Below are 22,005 nucleotides of genomic sequence, written 5' to 3' on the forward strand. Positions count from 1 at the left end.
TAAAAGTTGCCTCACAATGTAATGCTATTTCCATCACTAGGCAACCAACCACAGGATTGAACTAATGGATTATTGGATAATTATGGATTCCCTTAATGAATCTTCTCTACAGTGAGATATGTGTTTCAAGAATTTAAGAACCATGGGCAAGGAAGCATGCACAAAGATGTACCACGAAGTATTATGTGTCAGAAATCTGAGTCAAGCCAAGCTTCCATCAATAGGCAAGTTAACGACTACACTATTGGGTTATGTACCAGTTCGAAGTAATGAACTAGATCTGTATGTCCTCAATAGAATAATGGTGAGTAAAATAAGTTTCGGAAAGATCCATGCTGTGTGATGCCATTTAGATAATGTCTTAAATCACACAAAGCAACAACTACTAACATTTACAAATGTTTACTACATGCCCAATAATATTCTAAAACATTACATGAGTCAAGTCAATCCACAGAATAAAGCATCTATAGATGCTTTATTATCCCCATATTCCACATGGGCAAAATGAGGCACAGAGAAGTTAAAGAATTTCCCCCAAGGTGACACAGCTGGTAAGAGTCAGATCTGGGCACTTTCCGGGTGATCTTGACTAAGACTCTACACTCCCAATGCAGGGGCACCAGGTTCAATCCCTGGTCAGGGAACTAGATTCCACACACCCAACTAAGTGTTTAGGGCTTCCCTGGTGGCTCAGATGGTAAAGCATCTGTCTACAATGCGGGAGACCGGGGTTCGAGCCCTGGATTGGGAAGATCCCGTGGAGAAGGAAATGGTAACCCACTCCAGGACTATTGCCTGGAAAATCCCATAGACAGAGGAGCCTGGTAGACTACAGTCCATGGGGTCGCATGTTTAGATGCTGCAACTAAAGATTCCACATGCCATGATGAAGACTGAAGATCTTGTGCATGACTAAGACCCAGCACAGCCAAATAATTTTTTTAAGTCAGATCTGGGATTTGAATCTAGGCCATCTGGCTCCAAAGACTGTACATTTAGCCTCTACACATACGCCCTCTGTGTTACGTAGTTTGTATACTGACACATACAAAAGCATGAATGTGGTAATATACAAGTGTGCACACACTGATACATATGCAAATGGACATGTTCATCAACCCTGTTAGTGATGGCCTTTAGGAAGTTGAGAAGAGGAACGGAACAGGGAGGGGAATGCAGGGACTTCAACTTAGTCTGTAATGCTTTGAAGAGTCTAAGCAATATGACAAAATGTTAACATTTGCTGATTCTAGGAAACAGCTACTGCATTCTTGCTTTGTGCTTATCCATAGTTCTCTTTTCTTTTACAAAATAATTCCTTTTCAAACTAATATTCTATGACTTTAAAGACCTGAGGCCCAGAGGAGTTAAGGAATACACCCAGGAGTCAACAGTGAAAGAGCCAAGTTAGACCCTGGGTCCCCAGGCTCAAGGTCCCATGCGTGCTCTGCGACCCTAGATAGCCAGATGGTGTGTGTGCCTTTATTTTTTTCACAGGCTGTAAGCATGAGGGCTGAGCCAGCCTAGCTTATCAGAACATCGTGGCTTCACTTCATACACTGGCTTCATCCATGAAAAATTGTATTTAAATAAAATATTTGCATATTGAATCATATTTTCTCCACTGATTTACATCCTAATTTTGGAGATCTGTTCCCAAAGAAAAGAATTTGGACCCAATACAGTAAAATAAACCCCAAGTAAAAATCACAGCATTCATCAAAGGGCACAGCAATCAAGGCACAGCTAATTCCCCCAAAATGCTTTCTCAAGAAAGCCCTGGCCAAAAGACCACAGAGTAAAGTGTAGCTTCATGGTTAATTCTGATATTCTTGCATGTTCTCTTCAGGCAGCCAAACAGATTACCAGGTAGTCATCTCCAGATATTCAGTAGAACCTTCCAAGTGAAGGAATTATTAAAAATTCTATTAAATGAAATTCATTAATTTACAAAATAACCATCTGTCCTGGGTGATTTAAAATACCTGCCGAAAGATATGTTGGCAAATTATTCTTCAGTGTCTCTTCTAAGAAGCGAGATCTCAATCATATTGCATTTATTTTGTCTTTCCCACCCTCATGAGGTAGGGAAAAACAGCCACATGTCTGGGGCTAAGATACAAACTCTGCACGTGTAGACTCCTGAATTCGAACCCTATGTCACTATAGCCAATGTCAGTTACTGGAACTCTCTAGGTCTGTTTCCTCATCTCTATAATGGGCATGAAAACAGTACATATATAGGAATGTCAGTGGAAGGATTAAAAGGCAAATAAATTTTAGGAATTGAGGTAATCCTTCCTTTGAAAAATTCAGGTCAGACAACACTCATCCATCCTTATTAAGAATTAAGTAAGTAGATAACTGCAAATACATACTCCTTGAGAGAAAATGAAATAGAAATATTTTCCTGACTATAAATACATGAATTGTTTAAAGTTATCTAAACTTACTTTCTACTTATTTGCTTATTATCTGTTTATCCTCAAGAGTCAGACTTTTTATGATTTGCTCTCTGCTGCATTCCCCGTGTTTGAAAGAATGCCTACTACACAGCTCCTGCTGTTGCTGCTGCTACTGTCTAGTTGTTAAGTCATGTCTGACTCTTGCAACCCTGTGGACTGTAGCTCACCAGGATCCTCTGTCCATGGGATTTCCCAGGCAAGAATACTGGAGTGGGTTGTCATTTCCTTCTCCAGGGAATCTTCCCAACCCAAGGAACAAACCTGTGTCTCCTGCTTAGCAGACAGGTTCTTTACCACTGATACACCATGGAAGACCATCTAATACCTAGTAGATACCCGCTAAATATTTAACTAATTTTTTTTTTAGTTTTTTATTTTTTAAATTTTAATATCTTTAATTCTTACATGCGTTCCCAAAGATGAACCCCCCTCCCACCTCCCTCCCCATAACATCTCTCTGGGTCATCCCCATGCACCAGCCCCAAGCATGCTGCATCCTGCGTCAGACATAGACTGGCGATTCAATTCTTACATGATAGTATACATGTTTCACTCTCAGACATAAATCATAGCAGGATCCTCTATGATCCACCTCCCAGAATTCTGGAAATAAAAGCAAAAATAAACAAATGGGATCTAATTAAAATTAAAAGCTTCTGCACAACAAAGGAAAATATAAGCAAGGTGAAAAGACAGCCTTCTGAATGGGAGAAAATAATAGCAAATGAAGCAACTGACAAACAACTAATCTCAAAAATATACAAGCAACTTCTGCAGCTCAATTCCAGAAAAATAAACGACCCAATTAACTAATTTTTAAAAGTATATTTCCTGAATAAATACTCAATAGTAATACTAACATTTCCATTCCTTCTTATGGCTTACAATAAATTTGTATTATCTAAATTAACCCTTTAAAATATCTTGTACCATAGACACGACCATCATTCCTCAAAATGTCCAAAGAAGAAGCAAATTCCAAAAGGTGATTGGCCCAAGATCAGTTTGTTATCACAGAATTGGCTTTTATACTTAATAGTTTCTAAAAGATTTCTTATCTTTTTACATTCTCTGCTGTCTCTCTCCATCTCCTTCCTTAAGGTACAATTTGATACGAAAAGGAGCATGAGTGAGAAAATAGATTTTAGTGCAGATGTTAGAAATATGTAGATTTGGGAAATAAATACAGAATTTATTTGCTCTGATATCCATTTACTCACAGAGCCATTGACTGATTTTCCAGAATATGCCAGTGCGGGTGTTAATTTGCCCCAGAGAAGAATTTGAAAACCCCACTCCCACAGCTTACTTGAGGGTTTTTTGTTTTTTGGCAAGAGCAAAAATATCTATTTGGGAGATGCTAGTATGTGAATTGAATCACTCCACTAACTGATTAAATGCAAAGTTATACTAAATCATTCCACTCAAAGTGAAGTTCACTTGTAAATGTTCCCAGAGGTAATTAGCAACTAGGCACATCCAATCAACAGAAAAAACAATTTAGACTTGGGCAATAGTGGGTGCAGGAAATTTAGAAGATCAGCATTAAACCGACCCTTTGGGTAACTTCGTCTTACTCAAATTTTCTAAGTATTAAGAGCTATGGCTCAAATTTCAAGCACATCTTATAAAAACGATTACACACAGGTAGTACTTCTACGAAACTGAAAATACATAGCTACTTCCTAACCATCTTTCGAGGTCTGGTTCAGGTACCACGTTCCCCAAGGAGCCTTCCCCAAGTGAGGCAGTAAGAGGAAATTTCTCTCTTCAACACACTTTAGCCACACCCCACTGCAAGTTCTCTTGTCCCCTGCATTAGAATGTCTGACGACATGCTGTGTTTGCTGTCTAGAGAGTACGCTCATTGCAGCCAGGATCGATGCTGTGTCTTCCTCAACATCTAGTTCAAAGCCTAGACTGCAAATAGGTCCTAAAAGCCTCAGTCTTTTCCTCAAAGTATCTCTTATCAGCCTTTGTTCTTTCTTGTCACATAAAATAAAATACCACTTTTTCTTTAGAAATCCTCCTAAAAGTAGAACTCCTACAAGGTAGCACTTTCCTGAAAGGGGAAAAAAAAAAAAACTAACACATTAAAGAATCTGCACTCATGCATATTCTAATTCACTTTTATAAATGAGACACCAATACACAGACACATCCCCCAACTACTCAACCCTAAGATGCTGTCAGTCATGGAGAAGTACAGTCTCAAACTCAATCAGAGCTTCTCTCAGTCCTACTCAAAGCAAAGCAAAGGTATTCTAGAATGACTTTTGAAACTTGGATGCTGGTATTCAGGATGTTTTTCAGCCTAGAGAAGATCAATGACAGTCTTACACATAGCCATTCATTCTCCCTGCCCCTAGCCCCAATCTTTATCTATTAAAATAGGATTTGTTTCTGGTAAAAAGACAATAAAAATCTTACTCACTCAAGTCTTTGCATTCCACAAGGACAGCAGTGACAAAGATAAGCTTAAAAAGCTGAGTAGCCACAAAATAAATCCTATGAGGCTTTGGAACTGGTATGGATAGGAGTGCTTCCAGTTAACTAAGCTTTCTACTTAAATTTATCAATATTAAGAGGCCAGCATTGACATGAAGGTTTTCATTCTCTCATACACATCAATTCAGAGTTGGACTTAGGATAGCGAAATAGGAGAAGAAATAAAAATAAGGGAAGGAAAGAAGAATAAATTTTTTTAACTTTATATATTTCTTTTTTCTAAATTTTATTGAAGTACGATTGAGTTACAACATTATCTTGGTTTCTGGTATACAGTAGAGTGACCCAGTTATATATATTCTTTTTCATCTTCTTTTCCATTATGGTTTATTATTGGATATTGAATATAGTTCCCTGTGCTAGACAGTAGGACCTGATTGTTTATCCATTCTATACATAAGAGCTTTTGTTTTTCATTTCCGCAAGACAACCTGTCTCAGTCGGTGGGGAAACCCACTTCCAGCTCATGGGAAAAGGAATGGGTGGCAGAGGGGAACAGAACAAGCTGCAGCCCCGGGACAACCAGGGTGGTGCCCCCAGCTCCGGCCGCCGTATTTCCACGTCTCTGTGGCTCTGGCTTAACTCCCACTTGGGCAGCATCAGCTACACTTTATACTCTTCAAAGTAGTTTCTCATATATTATTATTTAGTTTATATAGTCAATCCCATTTTCCGACGAGGAAACTGAAGCTAGAAGACATTAAAAGACATATCCGCTGATCCCCCTAAGTACTGACTCAAGGTACATCCATTTATGAATGATAATACTTCCTTTATGCATTACTGAGGTAAAATAAATTTATACATAGAAAGTGCTGAGACCTAATCTATCCTCTATACAATCCTCTGCTTTTCCCACTATCCCAATTTACCTCTGCAGGTTAAAATTTGACATTCATAACACATACTGCTAAGTCACTTCAGTCGTGTCCGACTCTGTGCGACCCCACAGACAGCAGCCCACCAGGCTCCCCTGTCCCTAGGATTCTCCAGGCAAGAACACTGGAGTGGGTTGCCATTTCCTTCTCCAATGCATGAAAGCGAAAAGTGAAAGTGAAGTCGCTCAGTCGTGTCTGACTCTTCTCGACCCCATAGACTGCAGCCTACCAGGCTCCTCCACCCATGGAATTTTCCAGGCAAGAGTACTGGAGTGGGGTGCCATTGCCTTCTCCACATAACGCATAAGACAGATAATATACATAAGACAAGAAGACCAAAGTTATACCCTATTATTTACAAATGCATTCACTAACATTTAACAAGAGCTTACCATGTATCAAGCACAGTTCTAATGCTCTATGTGTATTAATATATTTCATCCTCACTATAATCATATAAGTAAGTACTATTGTTACCCCAGTTTATCACTGAGAAAATGGGGATACTTTGAGGTAGAGAGCTTAAATAGTTTGTTACTTACTATTACATATTAAACTTGAAAGAAGGACTTCTTGATTTGATCAAATTAACTGAACTATAGTGAAATACTAAAATCCCTGAGCCTCTCTAGACCTGCACTGTCCAACATAGCAACCCCAAGCCACATATGGCAATTGAGCACTTGAAATATGACTAGTGTGGTGGAGAAAATGAATTTTTAATTTTATGAAATTTGAATTAGTTTGAATTTACATTTTAAATGAATATTCAATGAAACAGCAGACACTGGACATCAGTCAATGAAGGACAGTGACCCTTGAGAGATGAAAAGCAAAAGAGATGAACCCTACAATTACACAAGCTTACTGCTCTGAGTTTCCAAGCTGTGTCACAGGGAGAAGAAATGCAGGCAAAGCCCAGGAGTCTCCCTGCACTGAGATGAAGAAGCTGAGAGTGTGGGGAGATCGAGGCACCTAGATTTCACAGGACAGCATATGTGAGAGACAAACAGCAGACAGAAAAACATAGAACTCTCTCAACAGACTACTGATCAATGCATGCATCTAAGAAAACTACTCAAGGACAGAGAAAAACCACCCAAAGGAAACAGTGCCCAGCATACACATAAGGTGGAGAACAGTACCTACTCTCACCGCTAGAACTGGAAAATCCCATGATTCATGGGGCACCCAGAAGGTCTTAGCTCAGTGATGGAAAATAATTCATTCTAAACTATTCACTAGCACTGCTCTGAGTCATCTAACAAATCTTAAAAGTAGGACCCATAACCTTCAAAATTATTGAAGGACTACACTGTATACCCAAAACTTACATAATATTGTACACCAACGCTCTCTCAGTAAAAAAAAAAAGGGGGGGGGGATCCAAAAGAATAAAATCATTTTGTAATAACTGTGTCCTAGAACAAAACTCCAAAGAATTGATGCTTTTGAACTGTGGTGTTGCAGAAGATTCTTGAGAGTCCCTTGGACTGCAAGGAGATCCAACCAGTCCATTCTGAAGGAGATCAGCCCTGGGATTTCTTTGGAAGGAATGATGCTAAAGCTGAAGCTCCAGTACTTTGGCCACTTCATGTGAAGAGTTGACTCATTGGAAAAGACTCTGATGCTGGGAGGGATTGGGGGCAGGAGGAGAAGGGGACGACCCAGGATGAGATGGCTGGATGGCATCTCTGACTTGATGGACGTGAGTCTGAGCGAACTCCGGGAGTTGGTGATGGACAGGGAGGCCTGGCGTGCTGCGATTCATGGGGTCGCAGAGTCGGACACGACTGAGCAACTGCACTGAACCGAGAACAAAACTCAAGACTACTATAAAAATGCAAAAAGATTTATCAAGTACTAAACAAGGCAAAATTCACAATGTCTGGCATTAATCAAAAGTTACCTAGGATACAAGGAAGCAGTAGTGAAGAGAAAAATTAATCAGAATTTTTCCCAGGGCTGATGATAACTGCATTCCACCTATTCAAAGAGTTGGTTAAAGAATGGAAAAAAATTTTTAAGAGTCAAAGTGAACTTGTGGAAATGAAATTACAACACATGGCATTAAAAAAAAATAAAAAACAATGATAAGAGCAGCCGATACAGAAGGACAGTTCTTAAAGGCAGAGTAATAGGAACTACCAAAAGCGGTACATAGAGAGAAAAGAGAGGAAGAACTTTTGAAATGAACAGAATATCAGTGAGCTATGGAACAACTTTAAGCAGCTTAACATACACATAACTGGAGTTCCGAAAGTAAAGAGAAAGAAACAGAAAACATATTTGAAGATAGAAAGGTCATTTTTTTCCTAAATGTGATGAATGTCAACAGATCACACACACAAGAAATATGAAGAAAATCAGACCTATGTACATCATTATCAAATTGCTTAAAGTTAGTGATAAGAGAAAGTCTTAAAAGCAAGGAGCATAGTTACATTACCTACAGCGGAATAAAGATAGGATGATGACAGATTTCTCATTGAAAACGATACGAGTGAGACGATGGTGGGGCAACATCTTTAAAGGACTGAAAGAAATAAAACTGCCAACCCAAGATTCTACACCCAGCAAAAAGAGTTTTAAAAAATTAAGACTTCTTCAGATATACAAAACCTGAAAGAATTCATTACCTACACTATAAGAAATGTTGAATAAAGTCCTTTAGGCAGGATAAAAATGAAACCATGTCAATGTATGGCAAAACCAATACAGTACTGTAAAGTAAAATAAAGTAAAAATAAAAATTAAAAAAAAAAAAGAAACCAGATTGAAATAAGAATTCACGCAAGAGAACACAGGAAATAGTAACTAAATATGAGTTAATATGTGATTGATTTTCTTATTATCTAAATATGTTCAAAAGAGAATTGACTAACAAAAATAACAACAATGTAGTATGGAGTTGATAACATAAGGTAAAATGTAGAACAACAATAGTGCAGTGTCAGGGGAGCGAAGTCTACCATCAAAATATTCTTACTATACACATTAAGTTGTATCACCTGAAGGTACACCGTCATCATTTAAAGATGTATGCTATAAACCCCGCTGCTGCTAAGTCACTTCAGTCGTGTCTAACTCTGTGTGACCCCATAGATGGCAGCACAGCAGGCTCCCCCGTCCCTGGGATTCTCCAGGCAAGAACACTGGAGTGGGTTGCCATTTCCTTCTCCAATGCGTGAAAGTGAAAAGTGAAAGTGAAGTCGCTCAGTTGTGTCCGACCCTCAGCGACCCCATGGACTGCAGCCTACCAGGCTCCTCCGCCCATGGGATTTTCCAGGCAAGAGTACTGGAGTGGGGTGCCATTGCCTTCTCCTTATAAACCCTAAGACAACACTAAAATAGTGAAACAAAGAGTAAACCAAGAAAAGAGATTAAAACAGAAATCATAAGAAATTTTCAATTAATCTAAAAGAAGCCAGAAGGGGGGAGGGGAGAAATAAAGAATAGACAGGTAGAAAACAAATAACAAAAACATAGATTTAAGTATGACCTTGTCAATAAACGGACTTCACTTGTATCTCAGTTGGTAAAGAATCTGCCTGCAATACAGCAGACCCGGGTTCAATCCCTGGGTTGGGAAGATTCTCTGGAGAAGGAAATGGCAACCTACTCCAGTATTCTTGCCTGGACAATCTCATGGACAGAGGAGCCTGGCAGGCTACAGTCCATTGGATCGCAATAGTCAGACACAACTTAGCAACTAAACCACATATCAATAATCATATTAATATAAATGGCCTAACTAACCTTGATGAACAGAGATTGACATACTGGTTTAAAAAACAGACTCTTCTATATATACTGGCTATAAGAAAAGCACTTTACATGTTATTACAAGTCTTGAAATAACTATAAGAGATGAAAGAATTTAGATCCTCCTAAAATGAGTAGACACTGTATAATTCTATTCAAATAAAATTTCTAGAAAATGCTAACTACTGTATATTCACAGAAAGCAGATTAGTGGTTACCTGAGGGTAGAGGCTGAAATACAGAAAGGAGGGATTATTTTAAAGAAAGGTAACTTTGGGGGTGATAGCTATGTTCATTATCTTGATTGTGATGATAATTTCACTGGTGTTTTCACATATCAAAATTAACAAACTGTACAGTGTGAATAAGCACAGTTTATTATAACCCAATTACATCTTAACAAAGCTGTTAAATTTTTTAATGATACTTAAAATTATATATGGAATAACTTGGCAAATCTACTGTATACTGTAGCTATAAATTATAGAGGAGATTTTTTACTTTGAAAAAATATAAAATATCTCATTAACAATTTTTTGTATTGACCCTATGTTGAAATGATAATATTTTTCATATGTTGAGTTAAATAAATGTATAGCTAAAATCAATTTCACTTGATTTTTACATGTTTCATATGGCTACTACAAAAACTGAAATCAAAGATATGACTCACTTATATTTCTGTTGGACAATGATGCACTAGAAAGAAGGACTTATCTGGAATATTCTGGAAATATCCTATTGCTCATATTTCTGCCCAACAGTGAGCAGTGATCCTACGGTAGACAAAATTAAATCCCTACCCTCAAAAGATCTCTACATCTTAATCCCAAAACCTATAAATATATTACTTTACACAGCACAAGCCTTTGCAAATATGACAGAGTTATGAATCTTAAAATGACGAAATTATCCTAGATTATCCAGGTGGGCCCAATATAGGGAAAAGGACCCACAAGGGTCCTTGTAAGAGGGGAAAAGAAGGAGCAGAAGAGTCAGTACAAGAGAAGAAAACGTGACAGAAACAGAAAAAAGGAAATGTGAAACAGAAGCAGAGGCTGAAGCGATGTGGCCACAAGTGAAGGGACGTAGCAGCTGCTGGAAGCCGGAAAAACAACAAACTGATTAGCCTATAGTGGCTATGCAAGGAACACAGCTCTGCCAACACATTGATTTTAGCTCTTTAAAGTCTATTTTTTACTTCTGATTTCCAGTGTTGAAGGTGCAGCCTGGTTTGTCTGTTGCATACAGAAAAAAAGTGAGAGGAAAAAGATTCAGCAAAGAGCCGTTTAGCAAAAAGGAACCAGGACTGATCGTATAGAAAATTCCCAGCCTATCCAGATTGAAAAGACAATAAAATTGGGAAAATCACTGTCAGGAAAGTCTGCTCTGGAAGGAAGCCAAGGATGTGGCTAAACCACTTTTTGCTAGTACTTCCGAAAGATCAAAACAGTCAGAATATTCAATCAACCAGAGGGCGCTTTGAAGAGATCAGAATTGTAATTCAGGGATCCCCTCAGCCATCCCAGTGGAAGTCAGAAATATAACAGAGATGGAATTTCTTGGAAAGGTCTGTAAAGGAGGCTTTTGTCTCATGGACAGGAAACCCTCCAAGTTTTTGAGAATGTTATACCAGAGAAACGCTGCCACCTAGGACTGAAGGGAACAGGAAGAAGATGAAATAGGCTGATGGACGCCCCAGATTCTATAGGCAAGAAATAGGTGGATAAAACTACTCAACTATAGGGACTTCTTTGGTGGTCCAGTGGCTAAGACTCCGTGCTCCTAATGCTGGGGGCCCAGGTTCAAACCCTGGTCAGGGAACCAGATCTTCCATGCCACAACTAAGACCGGGTACAGCCAAATATTTAAAAGTAATTTTTTTAAAAAAAACTATCAAACTATAAACATATGCTACTTTTCATGAAAAAGAATGATTCATAGAAACAAGTCATAAACTTAGAAGGCAGAGCCAAGGAACACAGAGGATGACCCTCAGGCCCTAATCCCCAGTGGGGTTTGTCCTGCTGGATTTCAAATTTTCTTGGGACCAGTGACCCCTTTCTTCTTTCTACATTTCCCTTTTGGACAGGAACTTCTATAACTGGAATCCTATACCTGTCACACAATTATATTTTGGAAGCAGATTACTTTTTTCTAGTTTCACAGATCCACAGATGAAGAAAAATTTTGCTCCAAAACAGCAAATACTCAGAGTCCCACTCATATCTGATTTAGATTATTTAGACAGTGAGACTAGAAATTTTTCAGCTAATGAGTGGATGAGATTTTAGACTTTGAGCTGATGGTATAATGGATTAAGACCTTGGGAGACACTGGGATGGGGTTCATCGACTCTTCATGTGGAGTAGACATGAATTTGGAGGGGCCAGTGGGCAGACGTTGTGCTAAGCAAAATAATAGTTCCCTAAAAATGTCAATGTCCCGATTGCCAAAATATATGAAATATGTTACCTTACATGCCAAATGGACTTTACAGATTACAGATCCTGAGATGGAGAGATTACTGTGGATTATCCAAGTAATGCAATCACAAGGGCCCTAATTAGTGAAAGCCCTCCTCAGTCAAACTCCCGTGATACAGTTATTCTTCCCACCAAAGAAGCTGAAAATCTCTCCCTGTTGTTGGAGCATGGTAGACATCCCAGAAGCAGAGAACACACAAATTAGAGATCAGAGATCTAGCCTAGGGAATAAATAAATGAGTAAATGACTAGATTAGTGTATAAAGCAGGCAGCAAGCCTTTCAAAGAGCACATTGGACAGAGGAAATTTTAATGCAGTTCAAAATGTTTCTTCGTCACCTACTATCTACCATGCACAATACTTGGCCGTAGGGACGTAGGGGTATTTAGATAGAAAGACTATTGCTTTCATGAAGTGTAGAGATGAGCCAGGCTTCCATAACAACTCTGTTGACAAAGCGTCAGCATCGCCTCTCAAATCAAGAGTGGGATGGTCTCTCAATAGTAAGTGAACAGATCTTGCACAATGCAAAGAGAAAACTAACCCAGTCTGTCTGCTCTTAAGCATGCCCAATCTATTTGCTTCAGTGATTCCTAAGAGTGAGTGGAAATTAACATATCTGTAGCCTTGTTATATATTACTATATAGGATCTGTAGATGTGCAGTATATTGTTAACAAGACTGAAGTTCTCTGCACAGGATATATATATCATCCCATAATGTCGGTTCAGTCACTCTAAAATAATCCTTTTGTTATCTTCACAAAAGGCTTGGTTCAAAGAAGCCCGCCAGGCATTTTTGCTTCAACTCATCAAAGGCCCCCACTGATCTGAGAGTAAAGCAGAAAACTAACAAGGGCCTGGGTAATACTTGAAATAGTTAACAAGTACATGGCCCCCCACCTATCAGAATGGACACTGGCCATAAGCATCAGCACACCAAGCCCATGATGGACATCAGCTGAATGTCAGTTCTGCCTACAGGGCCCGTGTGACCGTGTGCCAACCTCTCTAGCCGCTCACCACCTTAGCCATGCTAAATGTCTTCCTGTTGGTTTCTGCCTTAAGACCTTCATACATACCATTACTGCCCAGAATGTTCTGAGCTCCCACCTCTTCTGCTGACACATCACTTTTTCAGGGTAGCCTTTCCCTGACCATCTCCCCACACCCATTAAATCAGATCTCCCTGTATACTCTTATTTGGCAACCTATACATCTCCCTCAAGATAAGTATAGCCATTTGGAAGTCTGTAATTACTTGTGTAATGACTGTTTCCCTCACTCTATTTACTTATTCTTATAAGTAATAAGAATTACTTATTCTTATTCTTTTTTTTCTTTTTTATATTTTTCTTTTTATTTTTTTAATATAAATTCATTTATTTTAATTGGAGGTTAATTACTTTACAATATTGTATTGGTTTTGCCATCCATCAACATGAATCCACCACAGATATACACATGTTCCCCATCCTGTTAATAATCCCACTATTAGCATGGTGCCTGGTACACAGTAAGGGTTCCATAAGAACAGCGAGTACTTCCTGGGAATTTACTGTGTTATCAGGCACTGTTTGAACCACTCTAATGGATTCATTCCTCAATCACTGTAATAGTCCCATGATGCAGGTACTATTATTTCAGATGAGGATATAGGCAGAGTCAGGCTAAGGAGTTGTTCAACGCAGCAAAGTCAGTAAATGATAGGGTTGGAATCTGATTCTAGGCAGTCAGGCTCCAGGGCTCGGGCTTTTAAGAAGTGCACTATACTGCCCTGATGAATGCTTGTTGAACAATTTAACGAATTGTAGTCAGATTTATAGCAGGCAGAAATAAGTAAGCTGTTCCCCTAAGACACTGCAGCCATAAAATGTCCTCTGTGTGCATGGTCCACTGATTAATGAGAGATACAGATAGAAGAATAGGAATACATGCATTAATAGATATAGGTAAGCATATGGATAACAGTAGAAAAAATATCCTGTGGAAAAAATATGACTGGTCAGTGGCTTTCAAGGACTTTACAAATTCATTCCACTTCAGATCCCCCATTAAAATCCCCTGGGATATGTATCACTGCCAAGCCAAATATTCCATCACCATGACCACTACTGCCCCCCTTACACCCTCAGAACACCCCTCAAATGTCTAAGCACCCTCAGCATCTCTGAACATTCCTCATGGCGATAACATAGGAGAAGTAACAGAGATGATCACCCAACAAATACACTCCAGAGGAACACGCCCCAGGCAGACCCCAAATTCCTCCCCAAGTCCTGACCCCATGCAAAGGAGAGAGATGCCTTTACCTTGAAATAAAAATGCTTTGCTGGTGTTGTGCAGTCCGGACACCTGCGTGACCCCAAGGGTGGTGTTCACAAGGTCGAGCTCAGTGATGATATCCAACTGAAGGTCCGGATCCATCCCAAAGCCCACCACTGAAAAGGAACAGAGAGCCATCTTGTCTGAAAATGCAGACTTGCTCGAAACTACATAGAACAGAAGTGGCAGGGACTACCAAGAAGCCAGTGATGCATGCATGGAGACGTTCTTTTCCTAGATGGAAAAGGAAGGCAACTCTTTGCTCCATCATCCCACTGATACTGTGGTTTCTTCGTCCCTTTCCCATCCCCGCTACAGATTGATAATCCCTTATGCAAAACCCTCAGGGCCAAATATATTTCAGAACTCAGAATGGATCATCTGTTGGAAAGCTAATTTGGCCCATATAGTCATTTTATGTAACACCTTCAACAAAGTCTACATCAGCACCCCATAACCAAACACAGTATTTCTAAAGCAAAAAGTATGGTGTTTCCTTCTAATTGGTACAAGTAAAGACTATACACAGCCTCATATCAGTTTAAGTCAAGTTTTGCCACCAAAGGAGTTCAGCTCAGGGTAGGTTTTGCTGCCAAGCGAGCTATATTTCAGGTTTCTGAGCTTTTCTCAATTTAGGGACGATGGGTACAGGACTATGGCCCTGATCTTCCTGTTCAGACTGATGCAGTAATGACATCTGACACCATCGTCACCAGGAAACACCTCTGCAGAGCACTGTTAATCAGGCACCCACGTGTGTGATAAAGAGGAAGGAAATGGGAGGGATGCTGTCCCCGCTGGTCAGGAGTGGCAGGGGGCCCGGCCAGGAAAGGGAATCCCCAGAACGATGGGTATACATTTCAAGGGGGTCATTGACAAGTTAGACTCCCTGACAACTCTTGTTGGAGAATTACAGGGCACAGAGAAACAGGGCCCTGAGCCTCCATCATCTGGTCTGATAAAGGCAAATCCTCGAACCTGTCTCCCATCTACACGGTGCTCTGTAGAATGATTTGCTCACGACTGCGAAGTGGCTTCCAGTTATATATATTAATAAGGCTAGCAATCACTCCAAGGGATTCTGTTTAAGCCATTCCTAAAGGCTGTGTCTGTCTACACTTAGCATCTCAATAGCGCAATTCTGATTGCACAGTTGGAGACGTTTTAATCAGCAACAGCTGTCAAAACGATTGTCTGGTGGTAACGTAGTCACTAAAGCAAGATTTGGAGAGCTTGTCCCAGAGAGACTGAGTGCATTTCATTCAGGACATCACGCCCTGTGACAACCTCATCTGTCCTCCCACCCTCACCCCTTTCCCCATAGACCTGCAGAAGGAAATCTACACACTCCTCACTCTTTTCCCATTTGGAGACAAAGACTGCTGCAGCAATCTAGGCTTCCATCGACGGAAGGTGGCTCAGGGAAGGGTCTTGGGAGCCAAAGCCTGTCATCTCCAATGTGGACAAAGGGTGAAATGAGAAGCACAGTGCATAGAGCCACCTTCTCAGTTTTTGTCAGGCTTCCCCTTGTCCTCTAAACTGAAGGTGTAAGTTTTCCCCCTTCCAAATACAGCCAAATGCGAGACCAGTTTAGCCAAAGACAAGTCATTTATTCAGCCGTTCATTCACCCGTGTGTTTTTCAACAAATGTGACTGAGTGCTTTCCTTGTAACAAACAAGGCACTGGAGCTGGCCTCACGAGCACATTCCTAAGGCAGCAGGTGAAGAGAGGGCAAGTAAGCAAATAGATAAATAAGATAATTTGAGATGGCAATGTGCTTGCGTGTGTGCTTGGTTGTGTCTGACTCTTTGTGACCCCATGGACCGTAGCCCGCCAGGCTCCTCTGTCCAAGGGGATTCTCCAGGCAAGAATACTGGAGTGGGTTGCCATGCCCTCCTCCAAGGGATCTTCCCAACCTAGGAACTGAACCCGGGTCTCCCACATTGCAGTCGGATTCTTAACCATCTGAGTCACCAGGGAAGCCCGAGATGGCAAGAAATGCCACAAAGAAACTAAAAGCTATGAGAAAATAAGAGTTATGAAATAGAAAGCAGCTTGCATGGAGGCTTTAAAAAGGATGGTAGAGGAAGGTTCCTCTGAGCAGAAACCTTAATGACTATAGGGGCTGGCGATCATTCCAGGAGGGAAGATCTGGGGTGGGGGGAAGCTTTCTATTTATTGAGAGAACAGCAAATGCAAACCAGAAACAAACTTGGCATGTTCAGGAAATACACAAAAGGCTGCTGTGGTCAGAGCAGAGTGGGCCAGGGGGACAGCGGTAGAAAGCAGGGCCCCTGAGTAGGAACTGCCTTGTGAACTGCAACAAGGAGAGAGAGAGTATTCTAATTGCAACGGGGCATCATTAGAGATGAGGCTTCCCTGGTGGTTCAGTGGTAAAGAATCCAATGCAGGAGGTTCAGGATTGATCCCTGGGTCAGGAAGATCCCCTGGAGATGGAAATAGCAACTCACTCTAGTATTCTTGCCTGGGAAATCCCATGGACAGATGAGCCTGCTGGGCTACAGTCCACGGGATCACAAAGAGTCAGACATGACTTGGCAACTAAACAACAACAATCATTAGAGGGCTTTCAGGTATGTGTTAAGGGGGAAAGAGTGGGATGTGCTCTGATTTACATCAGTCCATCCTACCTGTCTGACACAGACTCAATTCACAAAGACTGATGACCGACCAACTACCTACTCTGTGCAAAGAAGCACCAAGCCAATGGGCATCTACCAGCCAATGTCACAGCACTGGATGCCTCTCACTGAGACTGGTGATGCTTTTCTCCAAGCAAACAGATATCAGCAGTTCAATGATCATCTTGGAAAGGAAGAAAAGCAATTAATATTTCAGTTTAACCTATAGTGCTCTATACCTATATGGCAGAGATTAAGAGTGATCTCAGAGGACCTCCATGCTGGTCGAGCTCTGGACAGGAAGTTGGACCCTTCCTGGACCCAAGACGAAGCAAGCACTCCTGTAGTCTCAGTGCCTTGCACAAGGCCTTGTATATGTCACACCCTGAATTTAGGACCCACAGAATTAACCAAAAAGTGGATGCATGATCACTGCTTTGGGTACAGTGATCTCAGACAATATGCATATCTGGGGAATACCATGAGAGGTCTGGATGGAATTCAAGCCAAAGAAAGTGAAAGTTGCTCAGTCGTGTCCAACTCTTTGCAACCCCATGGACTATACAGTCCAGGGAATTCTCCAAGCCAGAATCCTGGAGTGGGTAGCCTTTCCCTTCTCCAGGGGATCTTCCCAACCCAGAGATCAAACCCAGGTCTTCCGCATTGCAGGCGGATTCTCTACCAGCTGAGTTACCAGGGAAGCCCAAGAATGCTGGAGCAGGTAGCATTTCCCTTCCCTTCTCCAGTGGGATCTTCCCGGTCCAGGAATCAAACCAGGGTCTCCTGCATTGCAGGTGGATTCTTTACCAACTGAGCTATCAGGGAATCCCAAATCGAGCCAAGGAAATTTTTTTAAAGGGATATGGTTGACTGAATTATTGGCTTCAAATCTTCACCCCTCCCATATCCACACTTTTTGCTATATGGCTATGCAGATCCTTCAGAGAAGGCGATGGCACCCCACTCCAGTACTCTTGCCTGGAGAATCCCACGGATGGAGGAGCCTGGTAGGCTGCAGTCCATGGGGTCGCAAAGAGTTGGACATGACTGAGCGACTTCACTTTCACTTTTCACTTTCATGCACTGGAGAAGGAAATGGCAGCCCACTCCAGTGTTCTTACCTGGAGAATCCCAGGGACAGCAGAGCCTGGTGGGCTGTCATCTACGGGGTCGCACAGAGTTAGACATGACTGAAGCGACTTAGCAGCAGCAGCAGCAGCATGCAGATCCTTAGCATAGAGTGGGAATAAACTTCCCCATCCCTTGACTTTGAGCCTGGTCAAGTAACTTGTTTGATTCTTTAGGATGTAGTTACAAGAAAGAATAAAATCTGACTATATGTTGGATCTGTTTCTTTTACTTTAACCTTTGCTTCCTGTTGCTTTTTTTCAATAAAAGAATACTGTCTATACATAATGGCTTGCCTCAGGGAACCTGTCCCTCTAACTGAATGCTAAACCAGAGTGCTTTTGTTCAGGGAAACATCATGACCCTGTCTACCCACTGGTTGCAAGTGTGAATGGCTGCAAGAAAAAGGAAATTGACATATCCCCTTCCCAAGGCTGGTCATTCCAGGAGATATTTGCCAGATTAATGACCTTTTTACTTTACTTCCTCACCTCCTCTACTCTGTTCCGTGGAACCCTGTACCAAGGTCACAGGATAAAAATCTCTGGAACTGATCATGCCCCATACCAACTATTGCCATGAGCCTCTGGATCTAAACCAGCCAGTTCCCTGACCCCATATTAGGTAAAATAACCACCCTATTACCCACCCTATAGCATCCTAACCAATCACCTAATGCCATCATTCCAGTAGGAATTTTCTATTTTGAGGCTATAAAAATTGGCTACTAGCCCACAAAAGCAGCCGGCTGTCCCTTGAGCTGGCCCTCTATTCTAATGGCACCTCCCACTCTAATAGACTTTATTCTCCTCTCATTCTGTCTCATGTCTGGAAATTCTTTTCCAACCTGCACAAAGACTAAGACATGCTCTATAAAAGAAACTGGCATCCAGACCCTGATAAGATGGTTATTTTAAGACATTAGTTGGCCATCTTCTTTGTCTGCCAGCTTTCCAAGAAAAGTCATTGTTGCTTGCCTCAACACCTCATCTCCTGATTTATTGGCCTGTCACTCAGTGAGCAGTGAGCTTGGACTCAGTAACAATATTAGCAACATGATACAAGCAAAGACTTGAATAAGCCTGTGTGGTGGAGCCTGTTCCCTTGTACCTCTGCATCACGATGAGAAGAACATGGTCCAATGGGCCACTAGTCCAGCGAGATTCAGACACATGGGACAGACACCTTATTGGGTTTGGGATGATGCCCAGCCAAACCTGGCCGAGGTGAGCCAATCATCAAACCAAGCAACAGATGCATGAACCAAAATAAATGCTATTTTGAGTTTCCGGTGGCTTATTAGGCAATATTATTGTGAAAATAAATGACCAGTGCAGGCCAGACTTGGAGCCCTGCAACTGGACGAGCCTAAAAGGCACCTGGGTTCTGTAGAACTGGCAGGACACCCCAATGGTGCCCTTGGATCCCCATCTCCATGTGACAACACAGCACCCTCAATCTGGAACACTCAACTAAGGACCACTTTCAGTCCTGGTCTCCTCCCCCTAATAACTCTGTGCCCTTGAGGGGAAAAAAATTGCTTCAATTCTCAGAGCTTCATTAATCTCAGCCATAAAATGGGGATGATTATACCAGCCTCCCGGGCTTTCCTGGTGGCTCAGCTGGTAAAGAATCTGCCTGCAACATAGGAGACCTGGGTTTGATCCCTGGGTTGGGAAGATCTCCTGGAGAAGGGAACAGCTAGTCACTCCAGTATTCTGGCCTGGAGAATTCCATGGACTGTATGGGTCATGGGTCACAAAGAGTCAAACACAACTGAGTGACTTTCACTTCACTTTCAATACCAGCCTTCCAGCCTCATGAGGTTTCAGTGACAACTGTATGAACACTCCTACCACATATTTGGTGCCCAGCTGGGACCTGCTGCGTCTGTCTTTCATAGGACCAGCCCTCCAGGCCATTCCATTTCCCTGGTCCGCAATTTCGCTGGACTTATACAAAAGGTACAGATGGCTCCCATTTTCCCAATCCTTCCACATGCTCAGAGGAATACAAGGGATTCTCACTCTGGCCGCACTTTGTGAAACCCATATACTGAATCTATCAGTTCAGTTCAGTTCAGTCGCTCAGTCGTGTCCGACTCTTTGCCACCCCATGAATCGCAGCACACCAGGCCTCCCTGTCCATCACCAACTCCCGGAGTTCACTCAGACTCACGTCCATCGAGCCCATGATGCCATCCAGCCATCTCATCTTGGGTCGTCCCCTTCTCCTCCTGCCCCCAATCCCTCCCAGCATCAGAGTCTTTTCCAATGAGTCAACTCTTCACATGAGGTGGCCAAAGTACTGGAGCTTCAGCATCCCTTCCAAAGAAATCCCAGGGCTGATCTCCTTCACAATGGAGTGGTTGGATCTCCTTGCAGTCCAAGGGACTCTCAAGAGTCTTCTCCAACACCACAGTTCAAAAGCATAAATTCTCTGGCTCTCAGCCTTCTTCACAGTCCTACTCTCATACATGACCTACTCCATACATGACCACAGGAAAAACCATAGCCTTGCCTAGATGGACCTTAGTCAGCAAAGTAATGTCTCTGCTTTTGAATATGCTATCTAGGTTGGTCATAACTTTTCTTCCATGGAGTAAGCGTCTTTTAATTTCATGGCTGCAGTCACCATCTGCAGTGATTATGGAGCCCCCAAAAAATAAAGTCTGACACTGTTTCCACTGTTTCCCCATCTATTTCCCATGAAGTGATGGGACCAGAAGCCATGATCTTCGTTTTCTGAATGTTGAGCTTTAAGCCAACTTTTTCACTCTCCTCTTTCACTTTCATCAAGAGGCTTTTCAGTTCCTCTTCACTTTCTGCCATCAGGGTGGTGTCATCTGTATATCTGAGGTTATTGATATTTCTCCCGGCAATCTTGATTCCAGCTTGTGCTTCTTCCAGTCCAGCGTTTCTCGTGATGTACTCTGCATAGAAGTTAAAGAAGCAGGGCAACAACATACAGCCTTGACGTACTCCTTTTCCTATTTGGAACCAGTCTGTTGTTCCATGTCCAGTTCTAACTGTTGTTTCCTGACCTGCATACAGGTTTTTCAAGAGGCAGGTCAGGTGGTCTGGTATTCCCATCTCTTTAAGAATTTTCCATAGTTTATTGTGATCCACACAGTCAAAGGCTTTGGCATAGTCAATAAAGCAGAAATAGATTTTTTCTGAAACTCCCTTGCTTTTCCCATGATCCAGCAGATGTTGGCAATTTGATCTCTGGTTCCTCTGCCTTTTCTAAAACCAGCTTGAACATCAGGAAGTTCCCGGTTCATGTATTGCTGAAGCCTGGCTTGGAGAATTTTGAGCATTACTTTACGAGCATGTGAGATGAGTACAATTGTGCGGTAGTTTGAGCATTCTTTGGCATAGCCTTTCTTTGGGATTGGAACGAAAACTGACCTTTTCCAGTCCTGTGGTCACTGCTGAGTTTTCCAAATTTGCTGGCATATTGAGTGCAGCACTTTCATAGCATCATCTTTCAGGATTTGAAATAGCTCAACTGGAATTCTATCACCTCCACTAGCTTTGATCATAGTGATGCTTTCTAAGGCCCACTTGACTTCACATTCTAGGATGTCTGGCTCTAGATGAGTGATCACACCATCATGATTATCTGGGTCGTGAAGATCTTTTTTGTACAGTTGTTTTGTGTATTCTTGCCACGTCTTAATATCTTCTGCTTCTGTTAGGTCCATGCCATTTCTGTCCTTTATTGAGCCCATCTTTGCATGAAATGTTCCCTTGGTATCTCTAATTTTCTTGAAGAGATCTCTAGTCTTTCCCATTCTGTTGT

General features: G+C 41.6%; 1 protein-coding gene and 1 non-coding gene across 5 annotated transcripts in view; one reads left to right on the forward strand and one right to left on the reverse strand.

Moving 5' to 3' along the window:
* The window catches only part of NELL1 (neural EGFL like 1), a 1,018,153-nt gene that overhangs the window by 991,513 nt on the left and 4,635 nt on the right, over nucleotides 1-22,005 (reverse strand). For all 4 annotated transcript variants that reach the window (XM_069565320.1, XM_069565321.1, XM_069565323.1 and 1 more), the window contains exon 2: nucleotides 14,418-14,546. In XM_069565320.1, the coding sequence (XP_069421421.1) occupies nucleotides 14,418-14,546 (129 nt within the window). The remainder of the gene's footprint in view (nucleotides 1-14,417; nucleotides 14,547-22,005) is intronic.
* TRNAR-CCU (transfer RNA arginine (anticodon CCU)) lies at nucleotides 11,371-11,443 on the forward strand. The gene has a single exon. It is a non-coding gene; the product is annotated as a tRNA-Arg (tRNA).

This window comes from Ovis canadensis, chromosome 21, assembly GCF_042477335.2.
Source record: "Ovis canadensis isolate MfBH-ARS-UI-01 breed Bighorn chromosome 21, ARS-UI_OviCan_v2, whole genome shotgun sequence".
Lineage (NCBI taxonomy): Eukaryota > Metazoa > Chordata > Mammalia > Artiodactyla > Bovidae > Ovis > Ovis canadensis.